Source organism: Polypterus senegalus, chromosome 11, assembly GCF_016835505.1.
Source record: "Polypterus senegalus isolate Bchr_013 chromosome 11, ASM1683550v1, whole genome shotgun sequence".
NCBI classification, from domain to species: Eukaryota; Metazoa; Chordata; class Cladistia; order Polypteriformes; family Polypteridae; genus Polypterus; species Polypterus senegalus.
In genome coordinates this window covers 36069843-36088831 of record NC_053164.1, presented here as the reverse complement: position 1 = coordinate 36088831, position 18989 = coordinate 36069843, and the positions used below count along the sequence as shown (strand labels likewise).

The 18989-nt window shown below is 40.5% G+C and overlaps 1 protein-coding gene across 2 annotated transcripts in view; it reads left to right on the top strand.

The window, feature by feature from the left end:
• Positions 1–18989, top strand: part of slc23a2 (solute carrier family 23 member 2) — a 138587-nt gene that overhangs the window by 92724 nt on the left and 26874 nt on the right. For both annotated transcript variants that reach the window (XM_039768362.1, XM_039768363.1), the window contains exons 3-4: positions 11616–11714; positions 17935–18051. In XM_039768362.1, the coding sequence (XP_039624296.1) occupies positions 11616–11714; positions 17935–18051 (216 nt within the window). The remainder of the gene's footprint in view (positions 1–11615; positions 11715–17934; positions 18052–18989) is intronic.

Sequence of the window (18989 nt, the reverse complement as noted above, 5' to 3'; positions counted from 1 at the left end):
GACAGACAGGCCTGGGAAGAACAGGATCAGAGGAACATGATGTACTCTAGATGCACTTGTTCTCCATCTGCTGCGTGGTCAAATAATAAATGAAAGATAAGCCTGAAACTCCGTTCATGCTTTCTTTATTTGTTAATAGTGATATAACGTGGAAGTATTCTTCTTCTTAGAATGTCCTTGTCAGGCAAATTCTGAAGGCCGATTTCTCAATGAGGCAAATGTGTAAATGTCATCATATATGGCTGTGTGGGATGATAAAGGCAGTAAAAATTTCAAATCCTTAGCTGCAAATAAGTGTGCCATCATCCTTGTGTAGTGTAACACTTGATGCTTTTGAATATATAGTTGCCATGGGGATCCTTTTAATTGCTTATTAAGGAAATTTAAAGTAAATATATTTTTGTAGCCCCCTTTGCATATAAATCTTAGAGCACATATAGGGGTTGGCAAAAGTAGGTTTACTGTTGTGAGTACACAAGGCCGTCAATTTGAACACTTCTGACATTGTATCAAACTGAACTGTGCCATTGTGCCATTCTTTTGAGTTGATAAAGCTATTGAACCAATAAAGATATAATAATCATAACCTGCATGTTGTGGCCCCGGGCCGGGGCGGGAGCCCGGCCGGGGCGCCCAGGAGGGCGTGAGGAGGGCTTGTGCCTCCTCCAGACCGCGAGGGGGCGTCCGTCCTGGTTCTGTTGGGGGCCACGGGTTGAGGGCATGGAAGCCCTTCCCTGTAGGGGCCCGTGGTCACCGCCAGGCGGCGCCCCGATGCCGGTTTATCCCGTGCGGTTGCCGGTCGGGCAGGAGCCCGGCGGGGCGCTTGGAGGACCGGAGGAGGGCGAGTGCCTCCTCCAGACGGAGTGGGGGCGTCCGTCCTGGTTAGGCAGGGGGCCTCGGGTACAGGGCTTTGAAGCCCAGCCCTGTAGGGACCCGTGGCCACCGCCAGGCGGCGCCCCGGTGCCTAATTATCCCGGAGCCGGCACTTCCGCCACACCAGGAAGTGCCGGGGGGAAGACTTTGTGTGGCACCCGGAGAGCTGCCAGGAAGACAGCCGACACTTCCGCCACGCTTGGGCGTGGCTAGAGGCGGAAGCACCTGGGGCTCATCCGGGGCATTATTTAAGGGGCCGCCTCCCTCCAGTGATTGGTGGAAGTCGGGAGGCAGAAGGACTGAGCTGGAGTCGGGTGGAAGCAGGACGAAGCTCAGGAGGAGAGTGGAGGCGGCCCGAAGACAAGGCATTGTGGCCAGGACTGTTTGGGTTTGGGGGTTTTGTGCACGTAATTAGGGTCTGTGTGACCAAATAGACTGGGGTCTTTGTGACCATAATTTGTAAATATTGTATTAAATAAACGTGTGGTGGTTTGAGAAACAACATGTCCGCCTGTCTGTGCCCGGGTGCCGTTCACAATGTCTTTTTCGATATGAACAACTGCAAACCTACTTTTGCCCACCCTGTATATAGTTAAATTTCCATTAAAGAGTACTACAAGAAGTATTAATTGATATATATATACTGTACAGTGGAACCTCGGTTTACGAGTAACTTGGTTCACGAGTGTTTTGCAAGACAAGCTATATTTTTTTAATAAATTTTGACATGATAAACGAGCGATGTCTAGCAATACGAGTAGTATGGATACACTTTGTCTGCTGAGCGTCATGTGATCACAACTGAGCTGATGGTTCTTCTCTCTCTCTCGCGCGCGCCCGTCTCTCTCTCCTTATTTCGCTCGCTCGCTCACGCGTCTCTCTCTCTCTCTCTCTCCCTCTCCCTCTCTCTCTCTCTCTCTCTCTTCTCTTCTCTTCTCTTCTCTTGAGGGCAATCGTTTTCTATTCTCCGTCTGAGTCTGTGTGCCTCACTCATTTAGTCAACATCCGTACGAGCGTATACTGTTTACTACAGCATTGCGATTTGTGTGTATGTGTGTGTGTGTGCGCACGCGCACGTGCACGTGTTTGCTGTGAAGTGCGAGTCCCCATCTTGCGCCCCAAAACACGAAGCTGAGTCTCAGTATTTTAACAGCACCAGCTTTATTCAGCTTGAAACAGCAACAGCGCTGTTATTTATTGTAGCGGGATCTTTCTAATGTTCCTTGTATCACCCATCGATGGCAGGCGCTTATAGCATGTCTGCAATCTTTTTGGATGCGCTTATATGGCGAACTGCTACAGCGCTGGGAGACTGCGATTGCTTTGGGACACTCTTCCACGTGTCGTCCCGTTGGGTGGAATCCCTCATGAGTTTAGAAACTCACTCACACCAGCCATGATTCTTTTTAAAGGTAAAGTGCAGGTTAATTTGTTTTATGTATTTTTACTTTATATTTTGTGTTAATCATTTTTATATGAATAGTTTTGGGTTGTGAAACAAATCATCTGAGTTTCCATTATTTATTATGGGGAAATTCACTTTGATATACGAGTGCTTTGGACTGCGAGCACGTTTCTGGAACGAATTATGCTCGCAAACTGAGGTTCCACTGTATATATATATAGTTGCTTTCATCTTTGTAGTCTTATTTTGCAGTATATTTAATCTAATTGCCCATTTCATGTCTTTATCCTAAATCCCAAAAGATGAGTGAAAAACACTTGATTATTCATGTTGACTATCAGAAAAACCTCATCAAAAACCTCATATATATAGTCTTACACTAATTAAAAACGGGTTAGAAATAACTTGTAGACTTGAGCCTGATTGTTGGTCATGTGGAGTCTGAATGTTTTTCATTCGGTGTGGAATTTCCTTCAGGTACTCCTCCTACATTCAGAAAATTGTGTGTTGGGTTAATTGGTGACTCTAAACTAGACCTGTATAAGTGTGTGTGAGTGGGCTCTGTGTTGGATTGCTGTTGTGCCCAGCGCCGATCCCCTGCCATAGCCCTGTTGATGCCCAGTATGGGCTGTGACCCCTTCATGCCCCTGAATTGGATTAAATTGGCTTTTTAATGTTAGTATCTATGCTAGCATAATTGTCAATGTACAGCCTATGATGTGTCACATGTATGTGTGTTTAATGAACACAGATATTAGGTGTTTAAGTGGTTAATGATATGAGCAGTTTATATGGCTGGTGGCCAGAGATGTAAGGTGTTTGTGTGATTGTTCAGCACAAACATTGGGGTAGGTGTGGCTCATAACTGAAAAGTTGTATGGGTATGAGTCAAATAAACAGATAATCCGTAAAATGGCAGAAAAAATAATGAGTCCTCCAAAAGTGAATAAGGTGATTAAGGGAGTGACGTAACTAATGGCAGAGACAGGTGTGACTTTCATTGTTAGCAGTAAAGTATAGTGGCCACATGCTGCATGCTGATTAGCACATGCAAGCAAGGGTTTCACTGTACTCTGTATATCTAACAGTATAGTTTCTGTAAATCACTATAAATCAGCACAGGAATTTACTGGATATTCTCTCGTTCACACATGCCAGGGTACCTGGAGATTATTTGTATTGACAGCATTCAAAAATCAAAGTCTCATTAAACTCATCCAAGGTAAGCATGTGGATATATTGAATTTTGGGTAGAAGGTCCACAAGAACCAACTATACAGGTTTACTTTTTTATTTGTAAAAAAAATGATTACTGTGAGAAATTGCCATGTTATTATGGCAGAGTCTTGACTTGTTCTGTGACCTAGCAATAAAAAGATTTTAATCCTGAGGCCTTTTAACACATTATTTCTAAGACTTTCTTTTCATCATCTTTCATCAGCTTCACCGGGTTTGATAAAATCAGCCGACATAAACTTAGCCTTCTTAATATTGAGCAACAGGTCATTTCTTAATGACTTCTTGGGCACAGCCATCAGTAGTGTGTCTGTTTGTGGAGAGAGTGTTGACCTTGTTGAGAGGTTTACTTACCTTGGCAATGACATTCATGTCTCTGGTGACTCTTCCTATGAAGTCAGTAGACGGATTGGGAGAACATGGAGGGTCATGAGATCGCTGGAAAAGGGGTGTGTGGCGCTCCCAATATCTATGTAAAAGGATGAAGGTCCAAGTCTTTAGAGTCCTGGTGCTTCCTGTCTTGCTATATGGTTGCGAGACATGGACGCTATCCAGTGACCTGAGACGAAGACTGGACTCCTTTGGTACTGTGTCTCTCCGGAAAATCCTTGGGTACTGTTGGTTTGACTTTGTGTCGAATGAGTGTTGCTCATGGAGTCCCGAATGAGGCACATTACCTGTATTGTGAGGGAACGTCAGTTATGGCACTACGGCCATGTGACACGTTTCCTCGAGGGTGATCCGGCTCATATGATCCTCATTGTTGGGGATCCGAGTGGCTGGACCAGGCCAAGGGGTCGCCCACGTAACACCTGGCTGCAGCAGATAGAGGGTCATTTCCGGAGGTTGGGACTGGATCGCGTGTCTGCCTGGGGGTCTGTAAACCGGCATCCTGAGTTGTTTCGCTGTGTATTGGGTGCAGCAACGCACTATACCAGTGCATGCTCCCCAGCTTGACTTGACTTGACTTGCCTGTACACATTTGTTGGATCCCCTGGAAAAGATCGTATATAATTGGATTCAAGTAATTTTTCGAACTAGCTCTTTTCTTTGCTTAGTATCACATACAGTGGCTTGCAAAAGTATTCGGCCCCCTTGAACTTTTCCACATTTTGTCACATTACAGCCACAAACATGAATCAATTTCATTGGAATTCCACGTGAAAGACCAATACAAAGTGGTGTACACTTGAGAAGTGGAACGAAAATCATACATGATTCCAAACATTTTTTACAAATAAATAACTGCAAAGTGGGATGTGCGTAATTATTCAGCCCCCTTTGGTCTGAGTGCAGTCAGTTGCCCATAGACATTGCCTGATGAGTGCTAATGACTAAATAGAGTGCACCTGTGTGTAATCTAATGTCAGTACAAATACAGCTGCTCTGTGACGGCCTCAGAGGTTGTCTAAGAGAATATTGGGAGCAACAACACCATGAAGTCCAAAGAACACACCAGACAGGTCAGGGATAAAGTTATTGAGAAATTTAAAGCAGGCTTAGGCTACAAAAAGATTTCCAAAGCCTTGAACATTCCACAGAGCACTGTTCAAGCGATCATTCAGAAATGGAAGGAGTATGGCACAACTGTAAACCTACCAAGACAAGGCCATCCACCTAAACTCACAGGCCAAACAAAGAGAGCGCTGATCAGAAATGCAGCCAAGAGGCCCATGGTGACCCTGGACGAGCTGCAGAGATCTACAGCTCAGGTGGGGGAATCTGTCCATAGGACAACTATTAGTCGTGCACTGCACATAGTTGGCCTTTATGGAAGAGTGGCAAGAAGAAAGCCATTGTTAACATAAAACCATAAGAACTCCCGTTTGCAGTTTGCCACAAGCCATGTGGGGGACACAGCAAACATGTGGAAGAAGGTGCTCTGGTCAGATGAGACCAAAATGGAACTTTTTGGCCAAAATGCAAAACGCTATGTGTGGCGGAAAACTAACACTGCACATCACTCTGAACACACCATCCCCACTTTCAAATATGGTGGTGGCAGCATCATGCTCTGGGGGTGCTTCTCTTCAGCAGGGACAGGGAAGCAGGTCAGAGTTGATGGGAAGATGGATAGAGCCAAATACAGGGCAATCTTGGAAGAAAACCTCTTGGAGTCTGCAAAAGACTTGAGACTGGGGCGGAGGTTCACCTTCCAGCAGGACAACGACCCTAAACATAAAGCAAGGGCAACAATAAAATGGTTTAAAACAAAACATATCCATGTGTTAGAATGGCCCAGTCAAAGTCCAGATCTAAATCGAGAATCTGTGGCAAGATCTGAAAACTGCTGTTCACAAACACTGTCCATCTAATCTGACTGAGCTGGAGCTGTTTTGCAAAGAAGAATAGGCAAGGATTTCAGTCTCTAGATGTGCAAAGCTGGTAGAGACATACCCTAAAAGACTGACAGCTGTAATTGCAGCAAAAGGTGGTTCTACAAAGTATTGACTCAGGGGGCTGAATAATTACGCACACCCCACTTTTCAGTTATTTATTTGTAAAAATTGTTTGGAATCATGTATGATTTTCGTTCCACTTCTCACGTGTACACCACTTTGTATTGGTCTTTCACGTGGAATTCCAATAAAATTGATTCATGTTTGTGGCTGTAATGTGACAAAATGTGGAAAAGTTCAAGGGGGACGAATACTTTTGCAAGCCACTGTATGTTTCCAATAATGCAATCAGTCATTTAGCCTATTTAAATGGAGAAAGTAGTCACTTGGCTGTTTGGTATAATCATGTGTCCACACTGACCAGAGAAGGCAAAGGAGGGAGTTGTCTGATGAGATCAGAAGGAAAATTATAGATAAGATATGTTAAAGGCAAAGGCTATAAGAACATCTCCAAGCCACTTGACATCCAGTGAAAACAGTTGCAAATATTATTAAGATGTTTGTTCCATGAAACTCTTGCCAGCTTCCTGGACATACAGTACAGTCCCTCTTAACCGGCCACCTCGGGACTGGACCCATGGCTGGTTGCCATTTTTGGCTGGTTAATCTGATGCATACTTATTTTCATGTAGAAAAATATTTCTAAGGTACATACTGTACCTCTTCGACGTTCCTGAAAAAAACATATCCACAAGGCTTCATCTATGATTTCGCAACACGGTTTTTTTCTCGTACAATGACTAGACAGTGTAGTGTAGCGGGTCCACAGCTCAAGTCAAAAGGCACTTTTTAAATAAATAATCGCTGCACTCACTGCTTAGCAAGGGGGCGTTATATGTGTGGCCGATCAGTTCAGCGATCACGGAGCTGGAGTGACTGGTATTGAAAACGACTGGCTGTCGAAAGACAGCAGCAGTCATGGAGGCTTTGGACTGGTTTAGCCCCAGTGTGAGCCTGGCCGCTGGGGAAAGAACCTAAGTCTTGGTTCGGATGGAGCCTGACGTAGCCAGGGGTCAGAGGGCTACTGGACCAGTGTGGAAGGCAGCTGCAGGTTGGGCGACTTCCCTGTTGCGATGCTCGATGGGAGAAGCAGGGAAGCCGCCAGGTAGAAAGAAGAAGGCACTGTGGATTTTAAGAGACTGCTTCCAGGCATTGTTTTAACCTCTTCTGTATTGTTTTTAAAGGACTTGTTTTTTTACTAATGGATTTTAACCTCTCACTAATTCACTCATTTTAATGGATTATGTATTTAAAGAAGACTTTTGATACACTGCACTTTATTTAATTTGAACACTGTTTTGTTGTTTGCTGGTTTTAAAATACCACTCACCTTCCAGGAAAGAAAGAAGTACATACATATAAAGAAGAACTCAGGATTAAAAAAATACATATATATTTTATTTTATTTTAACAGGCCAGTTAATCCGTCGGCCGATTAATGCGAGGCCAGTTAAAAGGGATTGTACAGTAGTCAGAAGAGGAAAATGAACCCCAGAAAGGGCAGAAGGATAGTGAGAATAGTAGACAAAAAGCCAAGGACAGCATTCAAAGAGATACAAGCTGAGCTCCAAAGTTAAGGTCCATCAGTGTCTGATTGCACCATCCATCACATTTTATTTGACTTTAGGCTTAATGGAAGAAGCCAGACTGGCATTTGGTAAAATGCATATTGACAAGCCACAGTGCTTCTGTGAGACAGAAGAGACACGACTGGAGCTTGTTAGCAAGTGACATCAGTTCTATGTCAATGGAGGAAAAAAATCATCTTTCAAAGAAAACAACACCATATCCACTGAGAAACATGGAGTAGGCAGGCTTGGTTTTGATTTGGAGCTGCTTTGTTGCATCTGGCACAGGGTGCCTTGTGTCTGTGCAGGGTACAATGTAATCTCAATACTATCAAGACCTTCTGGAGTGAAATGTACTGCCCAGAGTCAAAAAGGTCTGTCTCAGTTGTAGGTTATGGATCCTTCAACAGGATAATGACCCAAAACACACAGCTTAGAGCAGCTAAGGATGGCTAAGAACAAAAAATTAGGCAATTCTAAAGTGACCTTCTGTGATCCCTGATTTGAATCCTGAAATACCTATGGAAAAGGCACCCTTCAAAAGTGACACAGCTGAAGAAGTTTGCTCAGGAAGAGTGGGCCAAATTACCTGTCGACAGATGTAGAAATCTCACTGAGCACTCCAGGAATTGCTTGTTTACAGTGATTGCCTCTAAAGGTTGTGCAACAAAACATCAGGTTAAAGGTTCCATCATTTTTGTTCATGCCGTTTTCATTTGTACTATTATTTGAAATATTTGGTAGCCTGCTGTCTATGGAGGCAAAAATAATCGACAGGAAAGGATTACCCAATAGTATCTATTGCAGTATGGATCTTTGTTTCTGAAATAAATAGCACTGGCATTAAAATGACCATTTGGAAATGTCCTATTGTTAAATAAAACAGTCTTTAAGGGCATTTTTGAAATAAAACCTGCAATAATTACGTAACAAGGTAACTACTGTATATTGTTGAACCAAAATAACATAATGAGATTGTATTTCATAATAATAAGATGACTTTTATTTATTTATGCCTTTTTCACAATTTAGTGACTCATTTATATACAGTATTTCAGTATAATTTTTCATGGGATGATTTATTTCAGAAATTCCATTTTATTTATTTTGATTTGGTACAAACATTATTCCATAGTGCCACCCATCACCATCAAAGATACTTGTCTTTCATGGGCACTGCTATTTTGTATAATTTTGCTGCTTCTGATGTGACACATTACTAAGTACTTGATATGAACATTGCATGCCAGAATTAGAAAAGCAAACAATTAGCAGCAGACATTGTTGGAATTACTTGGTATCCCACCTTTACAAGAGTAACAAGGATAAATGAGAGAACACCTAAAAAACAAACAAGCAAAAAAGTGAGAAATTAGTAGGTGTAAGGTTTATACTAAAGCAGAAACATATGAATAGAATTTGATGAGAGATGAGCAATGATAAGAGAAAAAGTGCAGCATTAAGACAGTAACAAGGTGCCAAGGTCGAATGCAATATTGACATAAACATGAGAAGATGACACAGTGAACTGTTGTCTGCTGAGTGTATTGTAACAGATTAATATAAATGGCAGCAAGTGAGCAGAAGATATCAGGGGGTCATTTGTCTACAGTTAGGATTGAAAAATGAATAAGATTGGTGCCAAGATAGTAGTAGCAAGTAATATAGCAAGTCCTCCTATTGCTTGAATATTTCTAGGTCAACCTCCATGTCAGATTTTTACTTCATTTGTTCTTATTATTTGTTTCTTTATATTTTTTTAGCTACTAACTTTTATGATTGTTTTCTGAAACACTGTCATACAATACAATGCAATAAAATTTATTTTGATTTAGCCTAAAATCATACGAGAAGTGCTGCATTGGGCTTTAATAGGCCCTGCCTTTTGACAGCCCCCCCGCCTTGACAAGAATAAACTCCCATTAAAAAAATCCTTGTAGGGAAAAAAATGGAAGAAACCTTGGGAAAGGCAGTTCAGGTGGGTTGGGCGTGCAGTGGGTGTCAAAAAAGGGGGTAAATAAAATAAAATGCACAGAACAGAACACAAGTAATCTTCAATACAATATAATAGTGCAATTGAAATATTACAAGTACAGAGCAGAATTCAAGAGTACATGATATCACCTAATATGATTTGGATTTGTTCAGATTCCTGGAAGGTCCATGACCATCAAACTGCCTCCTCCTATTGGCCATTCCACAACTGAGTCAGTGCTGGGCCAGCCAATCCATTGAAAGAACCCCTCTACCCAATGATTACTGTGATCCTCCATCAGAAATTACTTTCCCTTAGGCAGGCAAAACAACTTGGCAGGTGGACAGTGGCACCAAGTGCTGCATTTGAGTGCTGAGAAGAGAAACAGAATAGGTAAGAGTTAGTAATAAATTATAACTATTATATTACATGTTTTGTAATAATGACTAACAACAGAGATGCAGTCTGTACAGTTAATCAGCAGCTCTAGTCAGGATATGCTAAACTGAAGTAGTGAGTCTTCAGCAGGGATTTGAAAGTTGAGACCGGAGGGGCATCTCTTATAGTAGGAGGCAAACCGTTCCACAGTTTAGGGGCCCTGTAACTAAAAGCTCAACCTCCCACTGTTATTTTATTAATCTTTGGAATCATAAGCAGACCAGCATCTTGAGATCTTAATGTACATTCTGGTTTTTAGGTCATGATAAGTTCAGAAAAGTGTAAGCTGGACCTTGGCCATTTAAGGCTTTATATGTTAAAAGGAGGATTTTGAAATCGGCTGTAAACTTAACTGGGAACAAGTGTAAGGATTTAAGAACTGGAGTTGTGTTCGTATTTTCTTGATCTTGTAATAATTCTTGCAGCAGCATTTTGGATTAACTGGAAGCTGTATAAAGAACAGTTTGACCATCCAGTGAACATCGCATTGCAGTAGTCAGTCCTACTAGATAAATGCATACATTTCACGGAATCCTGCTTATTTAGAAAATGCCTTAATTTCCCAATAGATAACATGTAGACAACTTTGTAATGTGCGGTTTAAATTACATGGTAGATTCAAAGATAACTCCTAGGTTGCGGGCTGTTTCAGTAAAATTATTCGTGATTCCAACTGATGAGTTAAGTGATGACAAAATATTTTTGCAATCGGCATCATTCCCTTTATTAATTTATATATCTGTTTTATCTGTATTTAAAGATAAGTAGTTCTCATCCATCCACTCCTTTAATTCACAAACACAACTAAAGACAACATCGAAGAAACTTCATTTGGTCTAATAGAAAGGTATAACTGGGTGTCATCTGCGTACAAGTGTCCCTGCGGGGCACCATAGTCCGTTCAGTGTATAATAAGTACCGTCAGCACATTACTGTACATATTGGAATCAATTTGATAAATAAAACTAAATCAGGCAAGGACGGTGCCTATAAGCTCAACATCATTTTCCAGCCTGTGCAGTAAACTAGAATGGTCAATGTGCATGCTTAGGCTTTGGGACTCATTCTGATACCCACCATAAATCATGGGACATGTAGTACAGTGAGGCAGCCCTGCTGGGATCCGTGGTGTGCCACCAGAGGGTGCTACAGGGATTTGTACTCCCTCCTTTGGAGAACGTCCGATTAACCTGGAAGTACTACCGTTGAGCTATGCCATGGCACCGGAAGTACTCTCAGGTCTAAGATAAAAGGAACTGCTCAACCTCGTTCAATAGATCGGAGTCAGGAGTTGGAGTCTGGAGAGGAGCCAGAGAAAGAAGAGAATTCCTGGTTGTTGTGATTGTCTTTGTGAAGGAAGGTATTATGGATAAAAAATATCCTGTATTTGAAGCTGTGACTCTGTGTGTGTGTCAGTTGTGTCTGGGGTTTGTGGCTCTGTGGGGCCCTCCATTCATCCGCAATATATAGTGTTCGTGTATGTGTTTTTTTTTTTATTGTACTGATCCCCAAACTAATTGATGCCTGACCTCACAAATGCACCCTTAGCCGCTTTTCTTGCAGAGATGTCAACAAGTCACATCATGCAATTTGTCTTCTTGCCTTTGCTTCTTTACTTTAGAAAAGTTTGACATGCCATGCTCACATGAATAAACTTTACTGCATGTTTGGCTGCCTCATTGTGAAATGAATAACCTTTTCCTGTTGTTTTTGACTTGTAGGTAGTGGTGAATGGAGTAGCCCAGGCCAATGGAGAGCAGGACACAGAAGACACGGAGCTAATGGCTATCTACTCCAAAGAGAATGGCACAGCAGATAAGGTTAGTACAGTGTGTGAGATCTTCATAAACTGCAATGTTGTTGCGGACTGAAAGGTGTATTGATGAATTAAAGGACTTTGTCAGCACATAGTGAATGCCTTGGTGCCAGCTTTTCTTAGTGAATCTGAGCTCATAAAATGTTTGGAGCCAGATTGTTTGATAAGTGATGTCTTTTTACCCCCGACTTGAGGTTGCAGAGGTGGGTAAAGGTGTTACCAAACATCCCTTCAGGGGTGCTTCTTTCCTGCTTGTGCCAGGTACCCATACCCAGCTGTTCATAGAAAATTGCCAGGACAGCACATTAATTGCTGAAGGCAGTACTGTGCATTTTTCTGTGGCTTTTCAATTATCATTTTACCCTCGTAACTTATTTCTAGAACATTTTGAACAAAGGTGTCTTTGTTACCGTATAGTGTTTTTGCACACTATAAGCATTAAATGACTTGGCTTTGCGTCTAACTCCAGGTTACCTAGGGCAAATTCTGTCAAGTTGGAGATAACTTGTGTTTGTTTCTAATAAAAAATGTAATGACTTGATCTATGAACATTGCTGCACAACAACTGGAGCCAGTGCTTGATTTAATCCTGTAATTACAGAGGCATTAACTATCTGTGTCAGTCTGAACTGCGTAAAAGCAATTTCTTTAATTACTCAGGAATTTGACATAAATTGGCCAGTGGGTGTCCAATCTGGAGTCTCTTCATCATATTCACACTGTTCTTCCCTACTGTCCATTTATGATTTTGTTCTTTGTTTTCCTACTCTCTCTCTCTCTCCTTTCAGATTTTTTCCCTGTCATATATATAAATGTAAAGAAGTATAAAACATCATCATGCTTGGGGTGGCCAAATCTTGCCATTATTTGTTTTGAATGTTCTTTTCATATAGTATGTAACCCACTTTCCATAACATCTTTTTTGTGCCTTTTCTGGCAGCATGGTACACACTAGTTTACTCATTCACTGCTGAACAATTAAGAATCACCAATTAAATTAGGTGTTTTAGAACTGTGGGAGGACCTCATGAGATAAAGACATGCAAACTCTAGAAAGATACTCAGAGCTGTCAGCTGGGCACAGGCTTTATCTTCTTCGTTCTGCACTTTCTTCCACTGGTTCTATTCTGCTCCATCTATTTTAAGTGCTGAAATAAACTGGAAGTGCTGCCACTTTTAACTGTTATCATCTTTTTGCAAAATTTGCTTTTTCATTTTTTTTGTTTGACATCTGATCTTTCACATCTAAAAGAACTCCAAACAACTGAATTAATGTTATATACAGTCTCTGTGGAACCAATCAATCAATCAATCAACATTTATTTATATAGCACATATTCATACAAAAAAAATGTAGCTCAAAGTGCTTTACAAAATGAATAGAAAAATAGAAGACACAATAAAAAATAAACATAAGTCAACATTAATTAACATAGAATAAGAGTAAACTCCAAAGGCTGGAGAAAAAAATAAAATCTGTAGGGGTTCCAGACCAAGAGACCGCCCAGTCCCCTCTGGGCAATCTACCTAACATAAGTCAAACAGTCCTCTTTGTATTTAGGGTTTTCATGGAAGGACCTGATGATGATGGTCACGTAGACTTCTGGCTTTCAGTCCATCAATGTTGGTGAATCATGATGCTTTGAGTGGTGGTGGTGGCGCAGGCCGCCACCACAAAGAAACCGGAAAAAGAAACAGAAGAGAGAGTAGGGGTCAGTATGCATTTTAGAGCCACTGTGAATAGTTATTATGAAGAATTGAACATACAGAGTATCAGTATTAAGTTAAAGTGAAGTTATAAAAAGGCCATGTTAAAGTAATGTGTTTTCAGCAGTTTTTTTAAAGTGCTCCACTGTATTTGCCTGGCGAATTCCTATTGGCAGGCTATTCCAGATTTTAGGTGCATAACAGCAGAAGGCCACCTCACCACTTCTTTTAAGTTTAGTTTTTGGAATTATAAGGAGACGCTCATTTGAAGATCTAAGGTTACGATTTGGAATATAACGTGTCAGGCATTCCGATATATAAGATGGAGCGATTATTTAAGGCTTTATAAACCATAAGCAGTATTTTAAAGTCAATCCTGAATGACACAGGCAACCAGTGTAGTGACATCAAAACTGGAGAAATGTGTTCGGATTTTCTTTTCCCAGTTAGGATTCTAGCAGCTGCATTCTGCACTCGTTGCAAGTGATTTATGTCTTTTTGGGTAGTCCTGAGAGGAGTGCGTTACAGTAATCTAGTTGACTGAAAACAAACGCGTGAATTAATTTCTCCGCATCTTTCAATGATATAAGAGGTCTAACTTTAGCTATGTTTCTTAAGTGAAAAAATGCTGTCCTAGTAGTCTGATAAATATGCGATATAAAATTCAGATTACAGTCAACGGTTACCCCTAAATTTTTTACTTCCGTCTTAACCTTTAATCCTAGTGCCTCAAGTTTATTTCTGATAACCTCATTGAATCCATTATTGCCAATTACTAAAATTTCAGTTTTCTCTTTATTTAGTTTGAGAAAATTACTATTCATCCATTCAGAAATACCAGTAAGACATTGTGTTAGTGTATCGAAAGAGTCGGAGTCATCAGGTGCTATTGATAAGTACAGCTGTGTGTCATCAGCATAGCTGTGGTAGCTCACGTTGTGCCCTGAGATAATCTGACCTAACGGAAGCATGTAGATTGAGAATAACAGCGGACCCAGGATAGAGCCTTGTGGAACACCATATCGGATATCATGTGTCTTTGAGATTTGATTACCACAACTCACAAAGAATTTTCTCCCTGCCAGGTAGGATTCAAACCAATTTAAGACACTGCCAGAGAGGCCCACCCATTGACTAAGGCGATTTCTAAGAATATTGTGATCAATGGTGCCAAATTCAGCACTCAGATCTAAGAGGATGAGAACAGATAAATGGCCTCTGTCTGTATTTACCCGCAAGTCATTTACTACTTTAACAAGTGCAGTTTCTGTGCTGTGATTTGTTCTAAAACCTGACTGAAATTTATCAAGAATAGCATGTTTATTGAGGTGGTCATTTAATTGCAAAATGACTGCCTTCTCTAGAATTTTACTTAAGAAGGGCAGGTTAGAGATGGGTCTAAAATTTTCAAAGGCAGAGGGGTCAAGATTATTTTTCTTGAGCAGGGGTTTAACTACAGCAGTTTTAAGACAGTCTGGAAAGACCCCCGTATCTAATGACGAATTAACTATGTCCAGAATATTGTCAATTAGCACGCCTGATATTTCTTTGAAAAACCTTGTTGGTAATGGGTCAAGGACGCAGGTGGAGGGTTTCAGTTGAGAGATTATACTATGTAATTCAGGTAAATCTATCCTGGTGAAAGCACTTAATTTGTTTATAAGAAGGAGCAAGCTAATTTCTAAGCAAAACACTGCTTGTCATCTTCTTTGCATTAATATTATAATGCCCCATTCCCAAGAGCGAGGAACAGAACTACTGTGACAGTTTGCTGTGCAGAAATTAAACAGGTTAATTTCTACTGACAAAAACACTCAAAGAAACCATAACACCATAATGTAACTATAACTCTCCCATTGTTGCGGCCATGGGAGACACCATCACTTTGGTCCTTATGCTTTCTTTTTTTCTTTCTTTTTTTTTTTTTTTTAATCTACTTGCAATTTCAGCCTTCTGTTTCAAAGTCATGATAGTCCGCGGGAGCTTCACTTGTTGCTATCTTGCATGGTCCATTTAACTCTGGTGTGGCAGACAAATTCACCATTCCACACATAGCTGGCTAGTGGCACTATCACCATCCAAACTGAAAAGTGTACCAGCTCCCCTGTCACCCCATTTTTCATACCCTATCCCTAGCCCCCTTGAGAATTTTGGTTGCTTCTTTGCATCAAGAGCAGTCTGATGCAGCTCCTGTGTGCCTGCACCCCATCTGCAGCGCCCTGAGCAGCCATATTTGCATGTTGCTCATGAGGACTCAGTTCTTGAGTCGCCCTGTTTTGTGGAGATTTTTGGCCAGATCATCGCAATATGTTATGTCTGTACACACATGACCAATTGATTAAACTAAGGTGTTTGCTTGGCAATTTAACTGAACAATTCGGTTAAAAAATTCATGTTTGACTATCATTTTAAAACATTAATTCGATATAATCAAAAAAGTCACCTCATCTTCTGTTTTCCCCCAATTTTAATTATCATATATACACACAGTGTATTTCAATTTATTTCTAAGAAAGAGAAAGAGGTTTTCATCAAACTCTTTCAATATGAGTACAATTTTTTTTGTCTAGAGCTATGTTTCCCAAGCGCCAGTCCACAGGCTGCTGCTAGTCCTTAGAATATTTTTGCCAGTCCGTAAAATCTGTGAATTCCCAGGTAATGTTTTTTAGCTAACTTGAACACATTTCAGATAACATTTCGAAAGAAAATTGCATCATGTTATGTCTAAACGCTTGAAACTCCAAGGGTGCTGAAACCCCCTTCCTATACTCAAATTGAATCTCACAACATCTGGATGCTCAAGACACAAATGAGGGCACACGTCCCAATCTAGTGATAGTAAATATTAACACTGTAAATACCAAACGCAAGTACACCATCTACCCCTACCCAACTTTGCTCTCCAAACTAATGTTAGTAAATTTTAAGGCTAGAAACTTGTTTTCCTGATAAGTTTCCTATTGTGCTGATCATTGCCAATTGGCTTATCTTTAAAAACACACACAGTCTTTCTGATTTAATGTTTGTCAATCCAGATGCTTGAAAATCCCAGGCAGAACTCTGATCGAATGTTAGTAAATCTGAATGGTAAACTTTTTGCTCTATTAAGAATTCAGACTTGAAAAGAGAGTACTGGCACCTGTGTATTTCCATTTCAGGACCTAGCTGGACAAATCATGATACAGAATAAATGCGTTTATTATATTTTTAACTTTCACTGTCTTTCTTCATTTTCTGTTTGTCCATAAGCCGAAAACTGCTGGTCTAGACTAACCATGCCAAGCCTCTATGTGTGCATTGGCTCAGGTTATAGTGGAAATTTCCATCCATCAAGTGTTGATTTCGCTCAAATTTTACCACTGCTTGTATTTTGTAAAGCTGCATTCTGCTTCTTCAGACCTTTGCAATGGTAGCTATACAGTTCGAATAAAATGTTAGCCATTATTTCAGCCTGTCATGAAAATTAACATCTAGGTTGTAAATGAGTTTCCGATAAGTGCCAGTCTATAGGAACACCTTTCATACAAGCCTCTTCATGTTACATTAATAAAACTTGCAGTACTAATTGGAAAGGCAGGGAATTTCACGTTTTTATTTTATTTTTGGTAATGGGTACTTGCTTACAAAACCATCAGCTTGACATGTACAAGCACAGGTGTTCTTGTTTAGGACACAGTTCACTTCACATGATCCTGTTGAACTGTATCCACAATGAGAAGCACTTTGGAGAGTGACAATGAAGCTCTGTGATTTCAATTTCATGAACAAAGTTGTAAGCTGCCGTTAGTAACGGCACAGATCGTTGGTCCAGGCTGTTAAATTCAAGAGCTTCCTGGGTCAGATACTGGCCAAAGCAAAGAGCTTGTAGGCTTCCATAATGAACAACGGACGGCTGACCTTGTTTCTTTTACTTTTTGTTCAATATGTATAGCACCATGTATGAGCTATTGCCTGTGATGGATATTTATATTACTGATGGTAAAAATTGAACTAGTTACTATTTTTAACAAATTTTACACAGTTTTACATAACATATTTTTCTTTACTTCAATTATTTTTGCTTTCGTAGCAAGTCTGCCTCTGTGCTGATCACTGATGAGATAATTGCCATAATACGACAGACTTGCTTATAGTTAACCCTTTCCACAATACTCTTTTAAATGTTAAAAATCAAAGCTATTTTCCAAAACTTTTTTTGAATTAGATGTTCATGAGCTGAGCAGCATCGCGGAGCAGTGATCAGTACTGCTGCTTTATGGATCAAGCTTCTAGGGTTCAACTTGCTGCCCTAAAAGTACTAGGCGCATTAGGTGAATTGTCCAAAGTCTGAGTAAGGCTGGGTGAGTGTGTAGGAGGACCACGATTAGGTCCTGCCTTGTGCCTGATGTTGCCAGAACGGCTTTGGCATTCCGTGACCCTGGATTGGATTCAGTGGGATTTACTATGTATGTATGTAATAACTAATGAGTGCCCATCTGCATTTGAAAGAGTAACAGTTTTTCGTTTTTGTCACACAGAGCTCCCTCTCAGAGACAATGGACAGTACTAACAGCATAGATGCACAGCGAATGGATATGATTTATACCATTGAAGATGTCCCACCATGGTACCTCTGCATCTTTCTTGGTCTACAGGTAAATAAAAAGTAGAGTGTTCAGCATTAGTATAAGAATAATTAATATTACAAGTTCAGTTGTATATTGGAGTTAGACGTCCTTACACTTTATCTATGTATCTTTTCTAGTCTTTTTCACTAATGCTTTAGTAGAGCGCAATGCATGTAATTGATTTGAATTTTGCAAAGCATTTCCTCTTGGTTTCCTCTAAATGAAAGCAGCACACAACATGCTTTACCAGTTTTCTCTGTGGCATGATGACATAGCAGTTTGTCACATTTTTATATACAGTAGTTTTCCAGAGCCCTACTGTTCACAGTGTCTTAATAAGTAAAACAGTATGGTCAATTTCCCTAACGTACACAGTTATTGTGAATGTAGCAAGTACTGTATTTGCAGAAGAGTAAGTATGTCACAATTTGGGGTGAAAATTGAATGGAGACAGAACCAAATGGTTCCATGCCTTAGAAACAATATTTTTGTACAGTCAAGGAGAGGCACAGTAGGTTAGAAGGAATAACAAAACCTGCACAAGTAGATATATACAGAGTGAAATTTTATCATCAATTGTGGACACTTTTTCCCCCTTCTGTATGTCTGCCATTGGTTTCTCTGGCACAGTACCAAGTCAGCAATTTGATATTGAGAAATTAAGATGTTAAAAATTTTAATTTTTGAATGTAGCTAAATGTTCCATTAGTAATGTTGAAAGATGAGTTTCACCGGATTCGCTGGTGACATTTTTTGGCAAATTATTCCCAAAAAAATTTGTTGTGCGGGCAGCTTAGACAGACTCCCCATAGTATCCCATGATTCTTTGTGAGGCCAGTGTAACATCACAGGGCTGTGGCAGGCATGTTGATTGGGGATGTTACTATCTGAACTGTGTCATAGATATACATACATATATGCCTCCATATACCTCTATGCTATATGGCGCTGCCTGATGCTTGAAT